The sequence below is a fragment of the Geotrypetes seraphini genome, chromosome 15 (genome assembly GCF_902459505.1).
Source record: "Geotrypetes seraphini chromosome 15, aGeoSer1.1, whole genome shotgun sequence".
NCBI lineage: Eukaryota > Metazoa > Chordata > Amphibia > Gymnophiona > Dermophiidae > Geotrypetes > Geotrypetes seraphini.
In genome coordinates, this window is record NC_047098.1 from 29,514,209 (window position 1) to 29,536,074 (window position 21,866).

The 21,866-nt window shown below is 44.7% G+C and overlaps 1 protein-coding gene across 5 annotated transcripts in view; it reads right to left on the reverse strand.

Moving 5' to 3' along the window:
- SMYD4 (SET and MYND domain containing 4) overlaps window positions 1-21,866 on the reverse strand; it is a 28,102-nt gene that overhangs the window by 1,797 nt on the left and 4,439 nt on the right. For 3 of the 5 annotated variants that reach the window (XM_033922440.1, XM_033922441.1, XM_033922444.1), the window contains 8 exons: window positions 15,972-16,116; window positions 12,404-12,493; window positions 10,148-11,282; window positions 9,842-10,024; window positions 7,109-7,266; window positions 6,307-6,439; window positions 4,952-5,037; window positions 304-420 (listed from right to left, as the gene is read on the reverse strand). In XM_033922440.1, the coding sequence (XP_033778331.1) occupies window positions 304-420; window positions 4,952-5,037; window positions 6,307-6,439; window positions 7,109-7,266; window positions 9,842-10,024; window positions 10,148-11,282; window positions 12,404-12,493; window positions 15,972-16,116 (2,047 nt within the window). The remainder of the gene's footprint in view (window positions 1-303; window positions 421-4,951; window positions 5,038-6,306; window positions 6,440-7,108; window positions 7,267-9,841; window positions 10,025-10,147; window positions 11,283-12,403; window positions 12,494-15,971; window positions 16,117-21,866) is intronic. The other 2 variants (XM_033922443.1, XM_033922442.1) reach the window with 2 other exon arrangements.

Below are 21,866 nucleotides of genomic sequence, written 5' to 3' on the forward strand. Positions count from 1 at the left end.
TATCCTTTAGTGTCAAGGGATGCCCCTCTATCTCCACCTCTCTCTGTACTTCACCTACTTCCTCTCTTGTGCTGGGAGCCCCCTCCCCTTCTAGTCCTGGACTAAGGCTGCTCCCTTTCCGATCCTAGAAAATTCCTCTGAGATTAGATCCATCGGTGCTGGGAAATTCCCCCTACTGGTTAAATTTAGATCCGCCCTCTGCTGGGAAACTCTACCATAACCTAACTCCCTCTCAGTCTGATAATGGAAAACTTCCCCTTGAGTATTGGAGGACCTCCCTGCTATGGGCTAAGGCTCCCTTACCACATGCAGCGTGTGCCTGTGCCAGGCAGTCCTCAATCTGTGCCAGGACAGTGTGCTCTGGCGATAGGAAACTCCTTCCTTCACACTGACAGTCTTCCAGCTGCCGAATGGCTTGCTCTGCAAAGGCAAAGACACAAAGACAGCCTTGTTCAACAAAGGAAGCTCTGCTTGAGATTAGTACAATTCCATGAAACCGATTTCTGTTAGGGCACTGCAAGTGACAGTTGTGTTTCCTGTACACCAGCACCACTTCCTAGGAACAGAAAAGTTCTGAACATGTCTTTGTTCACCTCACAAGCGTTCTGCAATTTTTTCCATATGTTGTATTAAATCCAGCCAATGTAGCTTGTGTCTTTTCCTATATATATCCCTTTTGATGGCTGGGGCTTGCCTGTATCTGAATGTCCCAGAGCATGGGCCACGTCCTCTCTGTTTAAATAAGAGCACAGGCATAGCTAGAAGTTGGTAAAAGTTGGAATGTATAATGCTAGCCATATATATTTTTCTAAAATCTTAAACAGCTGTGTCAGACACCAGGAAACAAAAACAGATGTTTTGCAAATACAGCAACTGCCTGTACAGCAGACCCCCCCCCCACCATCAGACAAGATTACTTCCCTCCAACTCAGCAACCCGAAGAATGAGTCTAACCCTCAAATTAAGATAATCTGACCCAGCCCAACCAAACAAGTCCAGTACGGTCCCCAGAGCTTAAATCATAAACATCTGGCTTGTTCTTCAACGTGTATGTCAATTTTTCCACAACAGCGAAGTTCTTTACTTGACCTCTCCAGGCCTCAATGCAGGGTCTCCGTTTCCAGTAATGAGCAATGGTGCCTCTAGCAATGTGTACTGTCTCCTGCACCCAGGCAGAAATGGCAACTGTTAGAGAAACATTTAGCAACCAAAACCCCTCCATTAGAGTGACATGGTATTTATTGATTTATACCCCGCCTTTCCCAAGGCGGGCCACAATAGAATACATACACAAACAGAATCACATCCAGTACAACAAATCGAACATGAATAAAACATAACAGTGATAATGTAAAGCCTCCTGAAATTACAAAGAGGCTATCGGCACCTTACATCAAAAAAACATAAATCAAGTCCCATATTTCATCTTACAGAAGAGGTGTTTCTTCAACATTTTCTTAAAACTATTCAAACATGTTTTCTGTCATAAATATCCCGGAATCTTATTCCACTCCCAAGGACTCACACACAAAAATACGGTAGCTCTAGACACAGCTAGCTGCAGCTGTTTCACTGTTGGAAATATGTAGTTCATCGGGAGTCATTGAACGCAACATGCGCTGTGGTTCGTATGGCAGAACGCTATCCATCAAATGTTTTGGTGCCTTATTGTGAATACAAAGATGCACCATGACCAATAATTTATAAAGCATTTGATGTTCTAATTTTAACCAATACAAAGATATATAGCATTCTGTCATATGATCACGCTTAATCGAAACAGAGTTCGAACAATCGCATTCTGGGCTACCTGCAGCACACTCAGTGCTGATGCAGGTAGGCCCAGAAGCACCAAATTGCAGTAGTCTAAGCATGATAATACCACACTCTGCAAGACAGGCCATAGAGGCAGACAAATATGGGTGCAAACTGTTCAACAGACGCAAATTTAAAAAATACCTTTTTTACCACTGCACATACATGCCCCCTGAACGTCAGACAAGAATCTAGTAAAACCCCTAAGTATTTTACTTCCCTGGAAATTGCAACAGTAGTGCCTAATAGGTCGATTTTTATCAGGAAGTGAGGTACTGTAAACCTGGTGCAGGAGTCAAATGAATATTTCCTCTTCCCTGAAACACAGAGATACTTTATGTGCCAGACCCTGATACCCTCCCAGTGTAACACCAAAGTGGAGCTATGGATCAGAGTTCCAGCACTCAATTTAACAGGTGTAGCACGTATACCCCTTATTCACCAAGCAGCCCCTGTACAGTACACGTAAGAGATGGAAAGTCTTGCCACATGCACACAACACATTCTCTATTGCTATCTGCAGCCCACATGACACCTCTCACCAAGCATAGCCAGACTTGAAGGCAGTTGCAAAAGGAGCAGCAGTCGCTGCCAAACTCCTGGCACAAGTTCTCAAATGACAAGACCTGATCCCCAAACATTTGGCCTAAGAATCACAAGTAGGATGGTGGACATATCCCTCCAGCCGCACAATACCTCCAAAACTAAGGGTGTTAGATGTCAGCATAGCTATTGCTAGCAATCAGCATTTTTGGCTGCCCTAACCAATGTCAGCAAAGGCCTATGGGAAATTATATCAATCTGACTCTGGAATGTGGATGCAGATAGACCCTGAGTGCTCATGCACAGAATTCACATACAGAAAGCATCCAGGCAGACTGTTCCAAATAACCCTAATTCAATCAGTGCTTAGAGGACCTGGCAGTAAGAGGGGCGAAGAGGTGCTAAGAAGATGTGTTAATGTCTGATGCTTAGGATGGACAGCTTAAGATATACAATAGATCCAGGTGGTCAGTGAAACTAACTATTGTTTCAAACAGTTTACAAATTCTAAACAGAAAGATACTAGGAAATACAATAGTTTCTATATTTAGAATAAGATTCCAAGCTATAAAAGCCCCCTCTCTTACATCCCCGCTCTCTTGTCTATGTCTGGAACCTGAAGCTTAGACCATCACCCCCATCCTCTTTTCTCTCTCTCTCTGCTTCTCCCTGGAACTTCACGCTTCTCTCTGGACTCTGTAAGGCAGGGAAACTGCTTTGCTCTCTCCTTAATTGTAATGCTTATGAATATTACTTTTCTGTAAGCCTATTTCTATAATATATTCTTTATGCAATCACCTCTGGCTGTGCTTCTCATTTGAGTTTACTTCCTGGTGAATCTTCTGTGAAGGTATTGAACTCGGGACCTGGCGTTTGTCAGGGCGCCTCACATAACCCCTACAACCTCACATTGTGGGGGGCGCTACCAATCCTTACATTATAAAATGACCATCCTCCATTTCCCGCTCTCAGATTCTGGTTAAAAATGTTCCAAACTTGCAGTTTGCATGCAAGCATTGGGTTCTCTCTCAACAGGTCTGCCTCACCTTAGGCAACAAAAAGTCAGCAGATAATAAAACTTAAATTCCAGAGTACTGGCCTGGTATTTCTCCAGCAACAGCCAGGCACCCCACATCTAGGACTGAAATGAGACTGGAGACAATGGATATAAAAGTTCAATTTAAGATTGGCTGGTCTCATGCTTGCCACCATCTCGCCTTGTGGAATGCTTCAGATCTCTGAGAGGATCAGGGATTCTCCCTCACCAGCCTTGCACATGTACCTTTGGACAGCAGGGGGGAGCTACCCCAAGAATAAGTAGACTCCAGGTCCCAGAAGGCACTGAGCCTCTGCATCTCAGTGCTTTAAGGCACATTAGGAAAATGATGCAGTCCAGTTGAAGCAGAGGCGCAGGATTCAATTAGAAAGAAAGATAAAATGCCCTAACAGTGAATTAATCAGTGAAGTCCCAGAGGGAGAGGTCCCAAAGAGAAACCTTTCTCAGTTATTGGCTAGAATGGAACCCAGCAGGGGAAAGTGTTTGAGTCCGAAGGTGATGGCTGACAAGAGGTTTACAGAGAGACAGAGAGACTGGAAGGGTGAGAAGCCTGTTATATGAATTGAGGACTTGGATTTCAAATTTATTACTTTCTTGATACACCGCCCATCGAAAACATCTGAGTGGTGTACAATATAGCACATCAAATGGGGGTAGAAGGGAAATCAGGAAAGAGAAGTAATAGTGAACTAGAGATTGTGAAAGTGGTTGATAGGAAACAGCAGCATTGAAAAGGGGGGACGGAGGAGTATACACACAGGCTATCTTAAAGGAGGGAACCCACTGCTTAGACCAGTGGTCTCAAGCTCAAACCCTTTGAAGGCCACATTTTGGATTTGTAGGTACTTGGGAGGGCCTCCGAAAAAATAGTTAATGTCTTATTAAAAAATGACAATCGTTTATAAATCTTTCCTTTTGGCAAAGTCTTAATAATAATATTGTTATTTATAGCTAGAGACATATGATCAAGAAACTGTTTTATTTTACTTTTGTGATTATGATAAACATACTGAGGGCCTCAAAATAGTACCTGGCGGGCTGTGAGTTTGAGACCACTGTCTCAGAACAGTGCAGAAGGAAAGTCATACCCTTTGGTTAAAGGAAGATATTAAAGGCATTGGTAAACAAAAAGTCTCGAGTGTCGTTTTGAATTTATTCAGGGAGTTTTCTAGTTGAAGGGAAGTTGGGAATTTGTTCCAAAGGATAGGTACAGTTACTGAGAATATACTGTGGTGAGTAGTATCACAGGTGATGTAATATGTTGATGGTATTACTAATAGATTTTGTTGACGGGAATGAAGCATTCAGGATGGAACATAAGGGATCAGCAGTCGATCTAAGATCTAACATATATAACAGAGAAAAGGAAACAATTCTCCAACAAAATTATTCAAGGCAACGTTATCCAAAACAATGAAGCCTTAAGTCCACATCAAGAGGAGAGATCAAGAGTGGAGCAAATAAGGCAAAAAATACAAAAAGAAAATAAAGGGGATCATTAATATCCCTATGACGCAAATCTATTTCATTACTAACCAACTTTCTCCTGTTCCAAAACAAATTTCTCCAGGTGCAAAGGATCAAAAGAAATATATTTCTTCCCATTGTAGTGCAAAAGACATCTACAGGTAAAACAAAGAAAAAAAAGTAGTTCCCAGGCCAAAACTTTGAGTTTTAATATTAGAAACAATTTATTATGCTCTTGAGTGAAACAAGTCATATCTGGAAAATTTGGATGGATTGTCCACAAAACATATCCTTCTTGACTTAAAAGTACAAATTTAAATATCAACAAATTTTCCTTTTCAGTTGTAAATGTCATTAGTAGTGTGATTTGAGAGGTGTTGTAAGTTTCTATGTTGCATAAGCTGGACTGCTTCTCCCATAGAAATACAAGTCATTTTTTGGGGGTGATGGGAGGGGGACTTTTCTGAAATCTCTGGTTCGATCTATCCCATTTTCAAACTCACTGTGTATTTTCTCCCTCATGCCAAGTTTCATCTCATTTTGTTAAAATTTTCAGAGTGGCATTTGCACTTAGACTTTCTCAAACCCTTCTGAGTAATTCTTCCCAACTTCTGTTGGGATGGAAAAGATAAAAATGGAGGCACACATGATATTCTATCTATAAGATCATGAAGGGCATAGAGAGAGTAGAGAGGGACAGATTCTTCAAACTTTCAGAAAATAAAAAAACAAGAGGACATTCGGAAAAGTTGAAAGGGGACAGATTCAAAACTAATGCTAGGAAGTTCTTCTTTACCCAACTTGTGGTGGACACCTGGAATGCGCTTCCAGAGGGCGTAATAGTACTTTCTACCATATCAAATAATTAACCTGAAATTTCTCTACTTATCAGCATCCTGGAAGAACTAATTATTAAAAAATAAAGAAATAATATGTGCATCCAGAACAAATCACATAACACATCTTTTCCCCAGGTACAAAATAAGGGCCAGATTCTGTAAAGGACATCCATCGACTTAGGTGTCCAAATAAAGTGGATAATAAGTCCAATTAATGCCTTTAACAAGCATTAATTGGAAGTTAGATGTCCAAACGCTGGGTGCGATTTTAAAAATAGACATCCACAATTTTGTGGATACCTATCGGAAAAAGTTGCACCTAAAAACTAGGCGTGGTGTAGGTGTTATACACAAGCTACTTACCTGGGTTCATAGAAACAGCCCATTTCTGATCCCTGCTGTTTAATTTCGAGCAGGGACTGTTTTATTACTCTTTGGGACTCTGCACACCGCTGTGTGCGTCTGGTAGCGCTATAGAAATAATTAATAGCAGTAGCAATTTCCAGGTCCTCTGAATATTTCTGAGGCTTGCTGGGACATGTGGTACATACATTCATTTAGTGGTAATTGTTCTTAAGACCTTACCTGTGTTGCCGGCAGCGAGTAGTTCCCGTGCTTTGCTCACTTGCAGCTGAAGGTCCCGAAGTCGGAAGATCAGCTGACCTCTGTCAGCAGTGAATGTGCAGGCTACAGTAGCACAGTGCAGCACATCCTTACCCTGTGGAAAACAGACTCCCTTCAGCATGTCAATGTATATGCAAACCAAGCACATGTACGTTAAGAAGCATCTATACAATATACATTGTATCTCCTCATACATACATAGTACACACATTTGGATGTGGTGTGCCCACAGTGTGAATGCAGCTTGTACAATGTACATGTTCAAGCAGAAGCTGCATTGCTATGTTATACACAAGCTACTTACCTGGGTTCATAGACAACGGCGCGAAAGACAAAGGCGCGCCTGGACAATTGAGCGCAGCGCGGAGGCGGGCACCGCTCAAAATTACTGTTTTTAGGGGCTCCGACGGGGGGGTTTTGTTGGGTAACCCCCCACTTTACTTAATAGACTTCGCGCAGGCGTTATGGGGGGCTTGGGGGGTAGTAACCCTCCACATTTTACTGTAAACTTAACTTTTTTCCCTAAAAACAGGGAAAAAGTGAAGTTTTCAATAAAATGTGGGGGGTTACAACCCCTCAAACCCCCAACAACGCCCCCACAATGCGGCGCGATGTCTATTAAGTAAAGTGGGGGGGGTTCCCCCCCACACCCCCCCATCGGAGCCCTAAAAACAGTAATTTTGAGCAGCGTGTGCCTCGGCGCTGCGCTCAATTGTCTGGGCGCGCCTTTATCCCGGCGCGCTTTTGACCTGACACCACTTACCTGCAGTGGAGTTCTGCAGTGAACACAGCAGAAGGGTGGAGAGCATCTAACTTCCAATTCCTGTTCTTCAAGACAAGCATGACACTGACAATCGAAGAAATACTGAGACCTGAGTAGCTGCTGCCTCTCTTCTACCTTCTTCCTGGAGCAGTGTGGCCCTTCAGGGAAATGTTGAAACAAAGCATTACAAGGAGTGGGTCTCTGCATCTCCTTTCCTGCACATTACTGTGGTCCCTTGAGCACTGGCATAATAAGAGGGTGCCTTAAACAAACCACACCTAGGAAAAAAAAACAAGTGTGCAGGGTAAAAGTGCTATTAACCCTCATGTTCTCAACCTGATAAATGAAAGACCCCTCTGACCCACAGTCAGAATGCCAAGTTTATTAAAATTTGATTATAACGCCTTTAAAAATGATCAAAGTGGTGTACGTTGAAAGTACAAATGAATGCTTCCAATCCTGTGCATGGGTATCCTTTCTGAACCAGAAGGGAATCTCCCCAATCCTGAGCACAAGTGACCTTCCTCAACTCACACCCTGGTCCCCTTCAACTCAAAAACTAAAGGAATTCCCCCAACCCAAAGCATGAGACCCCTCTTCTAGTCTCGAACTGAATGAATTCCTTCCCACCTGGACTGGAAAAGCCCCCTTCAATCTTCTGACTCTACTCAGAAGAAAATTTCCCTCAACGCTGAGCATGAGCAACTCCCATTAAACCAAATTTGATGAACGGTAAAAGGGCTGGAAATTGTTTCAGTAAAAAAAAAAAAAAAAGTGTGAAATTGTGTCTGGGGCTCAAAAATCTAGGAGCCACTTATCAGTTAAGACGACAAGAACTAGCAGCTCCTTTACTAACCCACTTTCTGTACAAGTGACTACTTCATATGTAATTTCAAAATCTATAAATAAATTACAAAAAAGAACTAGCAGCTGCCAAGCTTTCTCTTGTCCACTTTGCAGCCCTTTACATGGAAAACGTTGGACACCACTGCATAATAAATTGTTTCTATATTTCTGTGCAAACCTGACTGGCCAGGTGTGTCTGGAGGACTGGGTTGAGAACCCCTGGATTAAAGAGAGAAGTTCTCCTTAAACCCCCAAGTACAGGTCTTGCCCATCTCAGGGGAGGAGAAAACAAATAAAATGAATAATTGCTCGTTGGTTCAAGTGAATATGACTGTTGGGCAGACTGGATGGACCATTCAGGTCTTTATCTGCTGTCATTTACTATGTTACTATATAACAAAAAAACAAAATCAAAAAGCTAACTAAGAGTGGTCTAACAACCAGGGGAACCGAGTTCGATTCCCACTGCAGCTCCATGGGACTCAGGCGAGCTACTTAACCCTCTATTGCCCCAGGAACAAGCACAGAGAAAGAACCTGTATATAATACATATTAAACCGCTTTGGTTGTGCAACAGAGCTGGAATATCAAATCCATGACCCTTTACCATTACTTAATTGGTGGCACTTAGCTTGGGGCAAACTGCAAAATGTAAACTACAAAATTGCAGCTTCCACATGTAAGAGCTGGCGCTTACATACGGAATGTGCTGAGGTCATGTTGTTCATTTTATACATGTGCACATTTGGAAACTGGCAGCTTCCACTCTATACGCCACTTCCTTACACATATGGTACAAAAGACTCCATGAACTGTGTCTTAATCTGGACATTTCAATTCCAATGTCAACATTCTGTGTAAAATGGGCCTTCACGTGTTCCCTTTGGAAGAGAAAGAAAGGGGTGGGGAGGTGAAGGAGGGGTGGTGGTGGTGGAGGGAACACAGCATATTACAGACAGAATAGGCTGCCTAGCTGCAAAATACATTGGTCCTTTTAAAGCACTTTGTAACTCATTTTCATACAAATACCAGATAATTTTTCTTGGAAAGTCAGCTAACAGTACAAACATATACAAAGACATACAGAGATTTAATCGTGCTAAACCTACCCCGACAATGCCCCTTCCAAGCAGGTTAAAAATGTGTTCATTGCAGAAGCCCAAGGCCTCACTGAAAATTCCCTTCTGCCCAGCTAAATTTATCCATGCACGCCTCGGAGAATTGGCCTCTCCTGGCCAGAGTTTCAAACACTAGTCAGAGCAGGCATGTGGCCTGCTGTGATCAGGTGAAACCAGCAGCCCCTGATCTTGAAGAACCTATGAGAAGCCTGAGTTAGGGGTCAGAATGGCTGCAGAGGTCCTGATCTTTGGCAGATGTTTCGCTAACACACCCAGAGTGATCTTCACTATGACAATATCGCTCCATCTCCTTAGCAGAAGCTGTGCAAGCTGGGTAGATCCAACAGTCTTTATCTGTTGACATCTATTAGGTTGTTAAGGACCCCTGCTGATCTTAAGCCTGTAAGAGACATTTGTCATTGAAGGTTGAATTCTCTTCAACCTTTGGCTACACATTCAAGGGTGCAACTGACTGCAGGTAGGGCTGGCACTGACTATAGTGTACTGCATAAGGTTAATGTGGAGCTGTAAAACCTCAGAACACACTTTTCCATCTAACCTCTCTGTGTAGGGAGCAGGAACCTTTAGCTCAAGCAATGTTTACACAGGCAGTATATCCCAAGAACCATGGTTACGACATTTAGTGTTAGGCTTTGGCATACTATGGCATACAATTCTGAAGTACTTGGAGTAGGAGGGTATGAAGGACTTGCAGAACATCTATATCTCTGAATGTTGCTGCTGTTATCTGGGTTTCTGTGTAACATACCGTAGCAGTGCGACACCTCCTGAGCTTCTGTGATCGGCTTCACGGCTCTAACCACAGCTGTTCGTCCTTGGAAGGAAACAGTAGTGTTGGGGTCGCAGGAATGATTCATTAAACTGAGGACTGGGAAAAGTGCAGAAGCCACCCTCACCTGCTGCCTGCTTTCCACAACATGGCACCCGATCCCTAAAACAGATGTCACGATTCAGTGCACAAATCTCTAACACACCCTTCTGGACAGTGGGTCACAACTGTCCAGCATTTATACTAGCACACACCTGGAGGGTACAGTTAGAAGTTGCCATGCACCTGTTGCTCGGATTGTGTAGACCCCTTGGGTGTTACACTGCAGCTGCAACATGTGTCGGAGCAGTGCAGCGCCTAGATTGCTCAGCTCTGCAGACCAATCATCAGTGGTGGCAGCATTACAGCGTTCAGCAGGCCCTTTCTGACCTAGCACAGCCGCCTCCAGACCTGCTTCTTGCAGCTTTCTGCAGATAGCAGCTGCAGTGAATCCACAAAGAAAATAATGCTCTGGAGTCTGGTGCTCCAAGTGTGGATGGAGGCTGAAGATAGCTCGGTACGAGTTGCGGTAAACTCCATCAGCATCACAGCCTGGGATGTGGCCTTCTGTCTTCCCAGGATGCTCCTCGATGGAATGCCGTGTCTCAAGGAGATTCCTCCTCTTAGTTTCTTTAAGATCTCTACAATACTCTTGGACAAGCCTGCTGACCTGTGTAAAACCAGCCACCAAGGTTGCACGCAGAGCCAGGTTGGCAAAAACACCTAGTGTGAGGAGAACACTTCCCAGCACACACTCTGCCCAATGGTAGTCCTGATGGGCCTTGTCTCTACACTTGTAACTACAATAGACAGCATAGCTGCAGCCCTGGCAGGGCACAGGGGCAATGACCTGTACCAGACACAGATGACAGTGCTGCTCCTCATTCCCCACTTCTGTGTCCCAGTTCCTCTCTACACTGTATGCTGGGAGTGGCCTCTTTTCTGGAATGAGAACACTTACAAAGGCCTCTTCTTTCACCAGGGTCTCTCCTGGACTAATGTCCTCTGCGGCTATCAGATGGCGTCCTTTGGCGGTGCTGAGACATAAGCTGATGGCAGAGGAAGCATTAGAAATTCTGGGGTTCTGGCTGCAGAGTACCAGGTCTTGTCGTGGGTCGCCTGGATTGTGTGTGATCACTCCGCTCTGGCGTTTTGGCACAAGGGCTTTCAGATTCCCAATGTGCGTGAGCACAGCCTGGCGCTTGTTAGCGGGTAGGCTGTTCTGTGAGACCAGTTTCTCTTCCAGCTCCCTGAAAATCGTGGCTGCCTCCTGAGGTTTCTGCAGCTGCAGCAGGCACTCTGCCCTCCGCAGCAGGACTTTGTACACTAACAGCTCAGGGTAGCCACTGTCCAGAGCTCTTTCAATGTCCTCCAGACACACCTACAAAGTAAGAAGAGAGCAATGAGAGGGTTATAAATCCATGCAATATTACACTTTGTGCACATGCAATCGTATTCCATATGCTCAAAGCATTTTCTCTGTGCACTCAAGGCTGGTGCTACAAATGCTAGTGCGGATTTGTAAAGGAGGAGTTATTTAATGATTTTTTTAAATGATTTTTATAGAATTTTACATCAATAGTCAAGACAATCCTGTTAATAGTCATTTTCCATAAACACAGTAATATTGTAATCACAAGATCAAGAGAGGAAAAAAAAAAAAAAACAAAGCAGCTAGGGGAAACCAAAGAGTAATATAAGTTGAGACCGTAGGAAACACAAGAAACACTGGCTGCTAGACACATACAAAATTATTGGTCCCCAAACTCAGGTCAGACTAGATGCCCCTGAGGTTCCTGTTTTCAAACTCTAAATAAAGCTCAACAGTTGAGAAGGTTCTTAACAAAAAACACAAAGAAGTGCTTCTAAGGGGAGAGTGTTTCAAGGGGGAAGAGTGTGGCGCAGTGGTTAAAGCTACAGCCTCAGCACCCTGAGGTTGTGGGTTCAAACCCACGCTGCACCATGTGACCCTGGGCAAGTCACTTAATCCCCCCACTGCCCCAGGTACATTAGATTGATTGTGAGCCCGTCGGGACAGACAGGGAAAAATGCTTGAGTACCTGAATAAATGCATGGAAACCGTTCTGAGCTCCCCTGGGAGAACGGTATAGAAAATTAAATAAATAAACAAAATTATGGATGTACATAGAAACTGAAGAAAACTTTTGCCTCTAGATAAATTACCTCTGGTTTCATATAGAGAACTGCTTTCCTGGTTCCTATCCTCCCTCCCAACCTGGAAAGGTGCATATTTAGAACAAAATAATCCATTTATTTAATGATTTGTTATTCCACCCTAGTTAAAAATAGGTGGATTAAGGTGATTAAAAGAAACATTACAGAAAAGCATAAGAAGCCATCTTCCTTATTCCCTTTGCTTGACAATACACGGCCATATATTCAGCTTCGGCAAACTGAAGGGCTGATTCGTTCTAAAGTGTTTTAAAAGGATGAATTCATTACCCTCCTCTGGATTCATGGGGACCGCACACTCAGACTTACCTGATATTGTCCAAGGTGAAAAAGTGCAGCTGAGCGATTGGCAAAGCACACTGCGATCTGCTCGCTGCCCTTAGTAGCATGCGACAGCGCCTGCAAAAATCCACAGTTAAAATCTTTTGAAGTAATAAGTCCTGTTCTTGGTTTGATATTACAACAGCTAAAAATCCAAGGTACAAAGCATCTAAATATGTAACCTGCTAGAATTTCAAGCATTTTCATTCTCTATTTCTAGTAATCTAGTTACACCATCCCCTATGGCAATTCATGCAGCCAGATGTACTCTTCCATTCCAAACAGCATCTCTTGCTATCATTTCCAACTCATACCAGTATTCCAGTCTAGCAAAATCCTTCTATAATGTAATGTAATTTATTTCTTATATACCGCTACATCCGTTAGGTTCTAAGCGGTTTGAAGAAAATATACATTAAGATTATAAATGAGAAGTAAGAAGGTACTTAAAAAATTCCCTTACTGTCCCGAAGGCTCACAATCTAACTAAAGTACCTGGAAATTAATAAAGAAGAGAAAATAAAGATGGTTGAAAAAAGAAAAATTCTATGTGAATTTATAGGATGGAAATTAAACTGACAGTGAAGAACTGTATGAAAAATACATATGGAATTCAGTTAGAGAGGGTAGGTTACAATCTATTTATGGTATTTGTTTAATTGGAAGGTGTTAAGGTGGGTAATTCCTTTCCATAAGCAGAGGGAGCTCTTGACACAGCAAGGACTCAACCAGAGTAAGAGAACTGGTAGCTGACATACCTGATCCAGAGAAGACAATATGGCTGACTCTCATATGTAAGGACACACAGCTCTGAACTAGCTCTGAAGAAGCAGCTGTGTCTCAGTGGTTCCAATCAAAGACTAGATATCTCAGAAAGTCTGAGCCCTCTTTCTCAACATGCCCTGCATTGACTCAATGCATTCAATGTCTGCTACATCAGTAACATTTCATGGAATATTCAGAAAGAAACTCCATCAGGCTGTAGCAGCAACTCTGAGCAGATCTGCTGTTCTGAAGTTTCTCTGTGCCACTTCCTACAGTAGTAAGCATTGATCCTGTGACCCTTCCCAGTTTGAAACAAACAGGAGAAACTCCTCACCACACTCCTATATCTTCATAGCCCTCAACTGCCCTGTATTCACACAACTCCTGGCACTGAAGAAGTTTCCAGCTTCCTTTTAAGGGTTCCTTACCTGGGCCATGCCCAGATCAGATCTGAACTAGAGATAAAGGCAAAAAGCAGTTTTCAGAACTCCCTCCTGAAAACACCAGAATCAAGGACCTCTAATCAGAAGTATTATTTTATTTAAACTATGAGAAAAATAAAAACATGGATGGGGAGGAGTAGAGAAGAAGATCACCAAACCCAGTGTGATCTGCTTGGGAAAGGGAGGGACCTGAACTTCTCCAGGTATTCCCTGTGCTGTAGAACCTCCTTCCAAATAGGCTGCTGAACTGGATATCCAGTTTTCCAACCGGGCTAAGAGTTTTTCCCACAGACCAATCTCCTGCTGCCCAGTCTGCCCATCACCATTTTCTGGAGACAGAGAATACTGGGGAGTTGGTGCTGCATGGTGTGTGTTATATGGCAAAACTCACAGCTTGTAGGTCTCTGTCTCCATCTGCTGGCCTGGACTGGTATTTGAGATAAGAAATTTTGTTTAGCAGCATTCTGCTACCAGCCTCTTTAGCAGTGATTCCCAACCCTGTCCTGGGGATCCCCCAGCCAGTTGGATTTTCAAGATATCTCTAATGAATATGAATGAGAGAGATCTGCATATAATGGAAGTGACAGGTATGCAAATCTCTCTCATGCATATTTATTAGGGATATCTTGAAAACCCGACTGGCTGGGGGGTCCCCATGACAGGGTTGAGAACCACTGCTCTATAGCATCTCTGCCACCTTTCACTGTAGCATTTCCAATTTTTACAAGCACTTTCCCACCATTCCTTACAGCCAGTGTGTCTATGGTCCGATAGCTTTACACGCAGTCATAAGAACATAAGAATAGCCTTACTGGGTCAGACCAATGGTCCATCGATCCCAGTATCCCATCTTCATGGTGACCAATCCAGGTCAAAAGTACTTGTCAAAAATCCAAATAGCACCCCCCTGCCATCCACAGCAATAGGTAATACAGCCATGAGTAAAATGGTACAAATGTAAAGGAGAACTGAGTAACAGTAATAAGGTGGCCTGTCCAGGGCAGCCAACTGCCAATGATTTCAGAGGTTCCTTATTTGCAAAGAGACAGGAGAACAAAAGCATGTCCTAATGATGCCACAGCTATTCTTCATAAGTATGACCCCAATAGCAGAAGGTACAATTGCAGCAGATTTCCAAGAAGGCATGGGGTAATCTGCATGGAATAGCCATGTATAAAATCCACACTTCAATAAGTGTGTCAAGAATGGATATTTTAGATAATGGTTTTGATAGTTTTGGTTGCTATGTGGATTATTAGCAAACTTGGCAATAAGACACAGAAGAGGACCTGAACGATGGCTTTATCACTGGGCTCAAAGATCATGCAGGAAGATGATCATGCCTACGTGGCTTTATTAATGAATGTTTAAAGACGAGATGGCCTGCTTAGCACAGATTGGAAGGCAATACAATAGACTCTCGGTTATCTGGCACCCTTGGGGATTGGTAGATGCTGGATAACTGTAGTTCCTGGTTCCTTGAGAGTTACTATAAAAATAGTTTTGTCTCCCTTCCTACTTCACTTTCTGGTCTGAGTTACTCGCTCTTCCTCTCTCTAGCATACCTCACTCCAATTTGTAGGTCCAGGTTTTTTCCTCCCTTTTCAACCTCCTTTTTGGTCTGGGTCACTCTCCCCCCTCCTCAGCTTACAGGTCCAGCATCCATCTCCCCTCCCCTTCACCCTGCAAGTCCAGCATCCAAGTCCCTTCCTCCCCCCCAACACTTCTGGTTCACTTACTCCCTCCCGGGTCTATCCTCCCTCCCTTTGCGCAGGTCTGGTCTCTGATGGACTCTGCCCCTAACTTACCTGTGGCTCTCCTGAAGCAGCAGCAGCTGGTCAGCAAAGGCAATGCTGTAAACAAGTTGCTCATGGTCAGCCCCGGCAGGGAAATGATATGGCAGAGGAAAGCAGGGCTGGCTTTGAGCAGCCTGTTTACAGCGCTGCTTCTACTGCTTTGGGGGCTGGAGAAAGGGAGGTGGGGGGGTTGTTGGATCAGGACTGGCTGCTGCCGCTGCCTTGGGGGTTGGAGGGAGGGAGTTGTTAGGTCTGGACTGGCTTCTGCTTCGCAGGCTGGAGGCCAATTTTTTTTTTTTTGCCAGTTGGTTGAGAGTGCTGGTTGGTTTACTGGTTAATGGAGATTCTACTGTAGTAGGAAAGGGGTCAAGAGGTCAGGTAACAGGAAAGATAAAGGAGGGACAGTTTGTAATGGGTTGCATATTGGAATTTACAAGCTTATCTATCGAAGTGGAAAGATCCAACTGAGTGGACCAGATGGGCCAATTTGGCATTTTTCTAGTCATTTGCTAAACTGGCTTAGAGATGGGATGGGCTTGTATTGGCTTTTACCTTGGAATAAAGGACAGCTGCACATGCATATTTCTTTCCCTGAAACCTCTTGTTCCCTTCTTGCTTGTAAAATGCAGAAGCCTCTGGATCTTTTCTCACCAAGTTATCATGGCTCAGCTCCTGGAGAATCTTCTCATCCTCATGTCTGCAACAAAAACCAGACTAGAATGGATAGGAGTCAAGCAGTTTTGTACAGTCCAGCTATAAGGAAAATCTTTTCTTGTTCCTCTCCTGCAAAGTAAATTCCCCAGCTATGATCTCTCCCCCTCATGATATGCAAAATCTCATATTATTCTCTCTCAAAATAAGCCCTACTACCATAGGACCACTTCCTCTTGGTATGTGACATGGAGACCAACTTCGTATAGAAGTCTAGGAAGTAAAATGGACATTTAGGTGTGTACATTAAAAACAAAACAACCTAGAGCCCAATATTAGAAGTGATTTAGCTGGCCGTTTAAACTACTTGGTCAGGTCTAGTTGCTAATATTCAGTGGCACTTAATTGGCTAAGTGCCGCTGCATATCAAGGTTAGCACCGAACTCAAAGTTGGCTATGTTGGAGGTGTTCCAGGGGTGGTCAGCACTTGGCTGTGGCCAGGTTTACTGCATAAATGGGACCTGTTCTATTTTTATGCAGTAATCCATGCCACTTAAGAGATGAATATTGACTTATGCGGCTGTGTCTTAACTGGCTTAAAAATAAGCAGATATTCAAAGCTGAAGACCACACAAGTCCTACTGCTCATTTTCATTTTATCATTTTTATTTTTATCTTTTATTCCTATTTTGATCATATCCCTTTTTATATTTTGGGTGTCTTTTTAGTTTTTAAAACAACTCTTTGCCTTAAATCTTTGTCCTTTACAGTCTTTTTATGTTTCTTCACTGCACACCTTCTGTTTATGTTTATCTAATATAAGTTCATTTATTCACACAGATATTGTTTTTATGGCCACACTGACTGACCAGTTCAGGGTCCTGGGACGAAAGCTGAAGCGGAGCACACGGAGGATAGCATTCTCGGAGATCCTGCCTGTACCGAGAGCAGATGCAAAGAGGCAGGCAGACCTCCAGGCTTTGAATGCATGGTTGAGGAGATGGTGCCAGGAGGAGGGCTTCCACTTTGTGAGGAACTGGACGTCCTTCTGGGGAAGCAGCAAGCTCTACCGGCGGGACGGCCTGCACCTGAGCACAGCGGGAACTAGACTACTGGCAGCCAATGTGAGGAAGGAGATCGAGAGGGCTTTAAACTGAGGAGAGGGGGAAAGCCGACAGCTGATCTGATGTTGACGCTTCGGACAACAGTATCCAGAACAGATGCTGAACGGGCTGACTGCAGGGAGGAAGCAGAGGGACCGGAGGATCTTATGATCAGACAGCGAGGGAAACATCAGGTAAAGGGAGCTTGCTGGGAGAATACTAAGGGGCATGGAGACACAGGGGGACTGGGTGGCACGAGGGCGAAAGCTGAGGGCAATATAGAGGTACTACAAGGCGAGGGGGATCAAACAGAGGCTCAAGGGATGATAGCCCAGGAGGGGGCCGGTAGGGCTAGAAAACCCAGAGGAAAAGCGAGGAAGTGGGGTGGCGGGGAAGTGGGGTGGCGGGAATGTGGGGAAGCTGAAAGCTAAGAGGGTAAAGGCTGAGGGCAAAGCAGAAGCACAGGGAACGGGAGAACTGCCCGAAATCCAAGGGCAGGCGGCCCAGGTAAATGCAGAGGTGGAGGAAAAACGATGGGACCTACGGGACCTGCGGTGCTTATACACAAATGCAAGAAGCCTCATGGCCAAGATGGGTGAACTAGAAGTCATGGCCAAGGGGGAGGACTTAGATATAATTGGAATTGCAGAAACCTGGTGGACAGAGGAAAATCAATGGGATGTGGCGCTGCCGGGGTACAAGCTCTACAGGAGGGACAGGACCCACAAGAAGGGGGGAGGCATAGCACTATATATAAAGGACTCTATCCACTCGGTCGGGATGGATATGGCAACGAAGGCAGAGGGGCTGGAATCGCTATGGGTCAAATTGCCGGGAAACAAGGGTGCAGGCATAAAACTGGGGCTGTACTATCACCCACCTGGTACGCCAGAAGGAGTCGGACACGACTTGGAAGCGGAACTGAGACAGGAATGCAGGACTGGAAGTATAACAGTGATGGGGGACTTCAACTACCCGGGAATAGACTGGAGTACGGGTCACTCCAACTGCACTAGGGAAACAGGATTTGTAGAAGCTGTGAGGGACTGCTTCATGGAGCAACTAGTCAAAGAACCGATGCGAGGGGGTGCTACTCTTGACCTCATCCTAAACGGATTAGGGGGGCCTGCAAGAGGGGTAGAAGTGGGAGGACCACTAGGCAACAGTGATCACAACGCGATCAGATTCACATTAGAAAGGGGGACACCCATAGTAAGGAGGACCGCAACAACTGCGCTCAACTTCAAGAAAGGGAACTATGTTGCTATGAGGGAAATGGTGGGGAGGAAGCTCAGAAACATCTTTAGGATGGAGACTGTGGGAAGCACCTGGACCCTATTCAGGGACACCCTGCAGGAAGCACAAAGAATGTATGTCCCCAGTTTCAGGAAAGGCTGCAAGAACAAGCGATCAAAGGACCCGGTTTGGATGTCAACTGAAGTAAAGAGGGCAATAAATGACAAAAAAGTATCCTTCCGGAGATGGAAAAAGGACCCAACGGAGGAAAATCACCAGGAGCACAGGAAATGCCAAAAGGAATGCCACCGAGAGGTTAGAAAAGCGAAAGGGGAATACGAAGAGGGGCTGGCCAGGGAGGCGAAAAACTTCAAGGCATTCTTCAGTTACGTAAAGGGGAAGCGACCAGCGAGAGAGGAGGTGGGGCCGTTGGACGATGGGGATAGGAAGGGAGTGATTAAGGAGGATAAAGAGGTAGCTGAGAGGTTGAACACGTTCTTCTCGTCGGTTTTCACGAGCGAAGACACATCTAATATACCGGACTCAGAGGAGCTCATGAGTGGGGAACAGGCCGAAAAATTGGAGCACATAGAGGTAAGTAAGGAGGATGTCCTCAAACAGATAGACAGGTTAAAATGCGGTAAATCACCGGGCCCGGACGGGATCCACCCAAGGGTTCTGAAGGAATTAAGACAAGAAATAGCGGACACAATCCAGCATGTTTGCAACCTATCCTTGAAAACTGGTGAGGTACCAGAGGACTGGAAATTGGCGAATGTCACACCTATCTTCAAGAAGGGATCGAGGGGTGACCCCGGGAACTACAGGCCGGTGAGCCTGACTTCAATTATAGGGAAGATGGTGGAAGCTATGATCAAGGACGGCATTTGCGAGCACATCGAGAGGAATGGCCTACTGAGAACAAGCCAGCACGGATTCTGTAAGGGAAGGTCATGCCTAACGAACCTTCTGTACTTCTTTGAGGGAATAAGCAGTCGGGTGGACAATGGGGAACCCATAGACATCATTTACCTCGATTTTCAAAAGGCTTTCGACAAGGTGCCACATGAAAGGCTGCTTAGGAAGCTGTGGAACCACGGGGTGGGAGGGGATGTGCACAGATGGATCAAGCACTAGTTGTTGGGTAGACTGCAGAGGGTCGGAGTGAAGGGCCAATATTCTGACTGGCGGGGAGTCACAAGCGGTGTGCCACAGGGATCGGTGCTGGGGCCGTTACTCTTCAACATATTTATCAATGACCTGGAAAAGGAGGCAAAGTGCGAGGTTATAAAATTTGCAGACTATACCAAACTGTGCGGCAGAGTTAGGTCCAGGGAGGAGTGTGAGGACCTGCAAAGGGACCTGGACAAGCTGGAAGACTGGGCAAACAAATGGCAAATGCGCTTTAACGTGGAAAAATGCAAGGTCATGCAAATAGGGAAAAAGAACCCGTTGTTCAACTACAAATTGGGGAGGGCATTGTTGGGAGACAGCAGACTTGAGAGAGACTTGGGTGTGCTGGTGGATGCATCACTGAAGCCATCTGCACAGTGCGCAACAGCCTCAAAAAAAAGCCAACAGGATGCTGGGCATCATAAAGAGGGGCATAACAACCAGGACGCGGGAAGTCATCATGCCATTGTATCGAGCGATGGTGCGTCCACATCTGGAATACTGCGTTCTTATTGGTCGCCGCACCTCAAGAAGGACATGGCGGTACTTGAGAGAGTCCAAAGGAGAGCAACGAAACTGGTAAAAGGGCTGGAACACTGCCCATACGCCGAGAGGTTGGATAGGCTGGGGCTCTTCTCTCTGGAAAAAAGGAGGCTCAGGGGAGATATGATAGAGACCTTCAAGATCATGAGGGGCATAGAGAGGGTAGATAGGGACAGATTCTTCAGACTGAAGGGGACAATAAGTACGAGGGGGCATTCAGAGAAACTGAAGGGAGATAGGTTCAAAACAAATGCAAGGAAGTTTTTTTTCACCCAAAGGGTCGTGGACACTTGGAATGCGCTACCGGAGGAAGTGATCAGGCAGAGTACGGTACAGGGATTCAAACAGGGATTGGACGGATTCTTGAGGGATAAAGGGATCGTGGGATACTGAGGGAGGAGCTGGGATGTAACACAAGTATAGAAAGCTAACCAGGTAATAAGTATAGAAACCCAACCAGGTCGTGCATGTGCAAGACCGGAGGGTTAGGACTTCGATGGGGAGATAGGACTTCAATGAGAAACCAAGGTGGCAAGGGAGCCCCTTCTGGTGATTCAGACAGGTCGTGACCTGTTTGGGCCGCCGCGGGAGCGGACTGCCGGGCAGGATGGACCTATGGTCTGACCCGGCGGAGGCACTGCTTATGTTCTTCTTATGTTCTTATGATGCATATTCTGACCCGTTTTAATTTTGGTTTATTAGGACCCCTGATGAAGGCATGTACTGAAACACAATGTTGGGTCCCTTGGTTTAGTTTTAAGGTGTTGTTTTTAACCGCAATCAATTTAATAAACTTTGCCTGTATCGGTGTACGTGTGTCATGCTTATTATATGCACACCAAGGTGAGAGACCTTGGGATAAGAGTGCCTGATTATCTCAAGGTGGTAAAACAGAGTGGTACTTAAAGCCTGGGAGATCCTGGGAAACACAGGCAAAGGCATAATCATGGCTTCATAAAAGGAAGTGATCACGCTACAGGTAAAAGTGTGCATGGTCGTGTGCATGGTCCTTATCCCAGTTAGAGAACTCAATGGGAATGGAGATTGTGGGATTCACACGGGGATGGAAGAAGATTTCCACGGGGTTGTAGTCAAGATCTCTGAATAAGGCTTAGAATGTAAGGAGAGAGGCAGTTGGGGCACCAGAATGAGGCTTGGATTGCCCAGAGGGGAAGCTGAAACACCAGACTGAGGCTTGGAACACTCATTGGTCGAATAATAAATAACATCCCCCAAAAAAATCACGGGAGGCTGTTAGGGTTGTGAGGAAAGAGGCCTGAAAGCAAGTAAATAATAATGCTGACTCCTGCAGATATGGGTGGGGAAGAAGGAGATTGTGGGGATGGAATGGATCTTAGTGGATACATGTGATTGGGGATGGGCGAAATTTCTGTCCCTATGCAACTCATGTGAACAGGAATCTCTTGCTATCATAGAAAGTTAGTAACTGGTATATTTAACATACCATGGCAAAAGTATATTTAACATACCATGTACTTTTGCCATGGTATGTTAAATATACCTGCTGACAGAAGCCTTCTGACAGAGCCTGCTGACAGAAGTGGTTATGAAATGGAAATAAATCCTGCGATCTGGTCATGAAAATTGCCTGGTGAAAAATAGAATTTCACTTGGCTGTTTTTGGAAAGATAGGGCATTATCCCTCTCAAAAACAAAGTAAACAGGCAAAGTCTCTGTGAACACTAATTACTAATTTTAAAAGGATCTTTCTCTCAGTGAA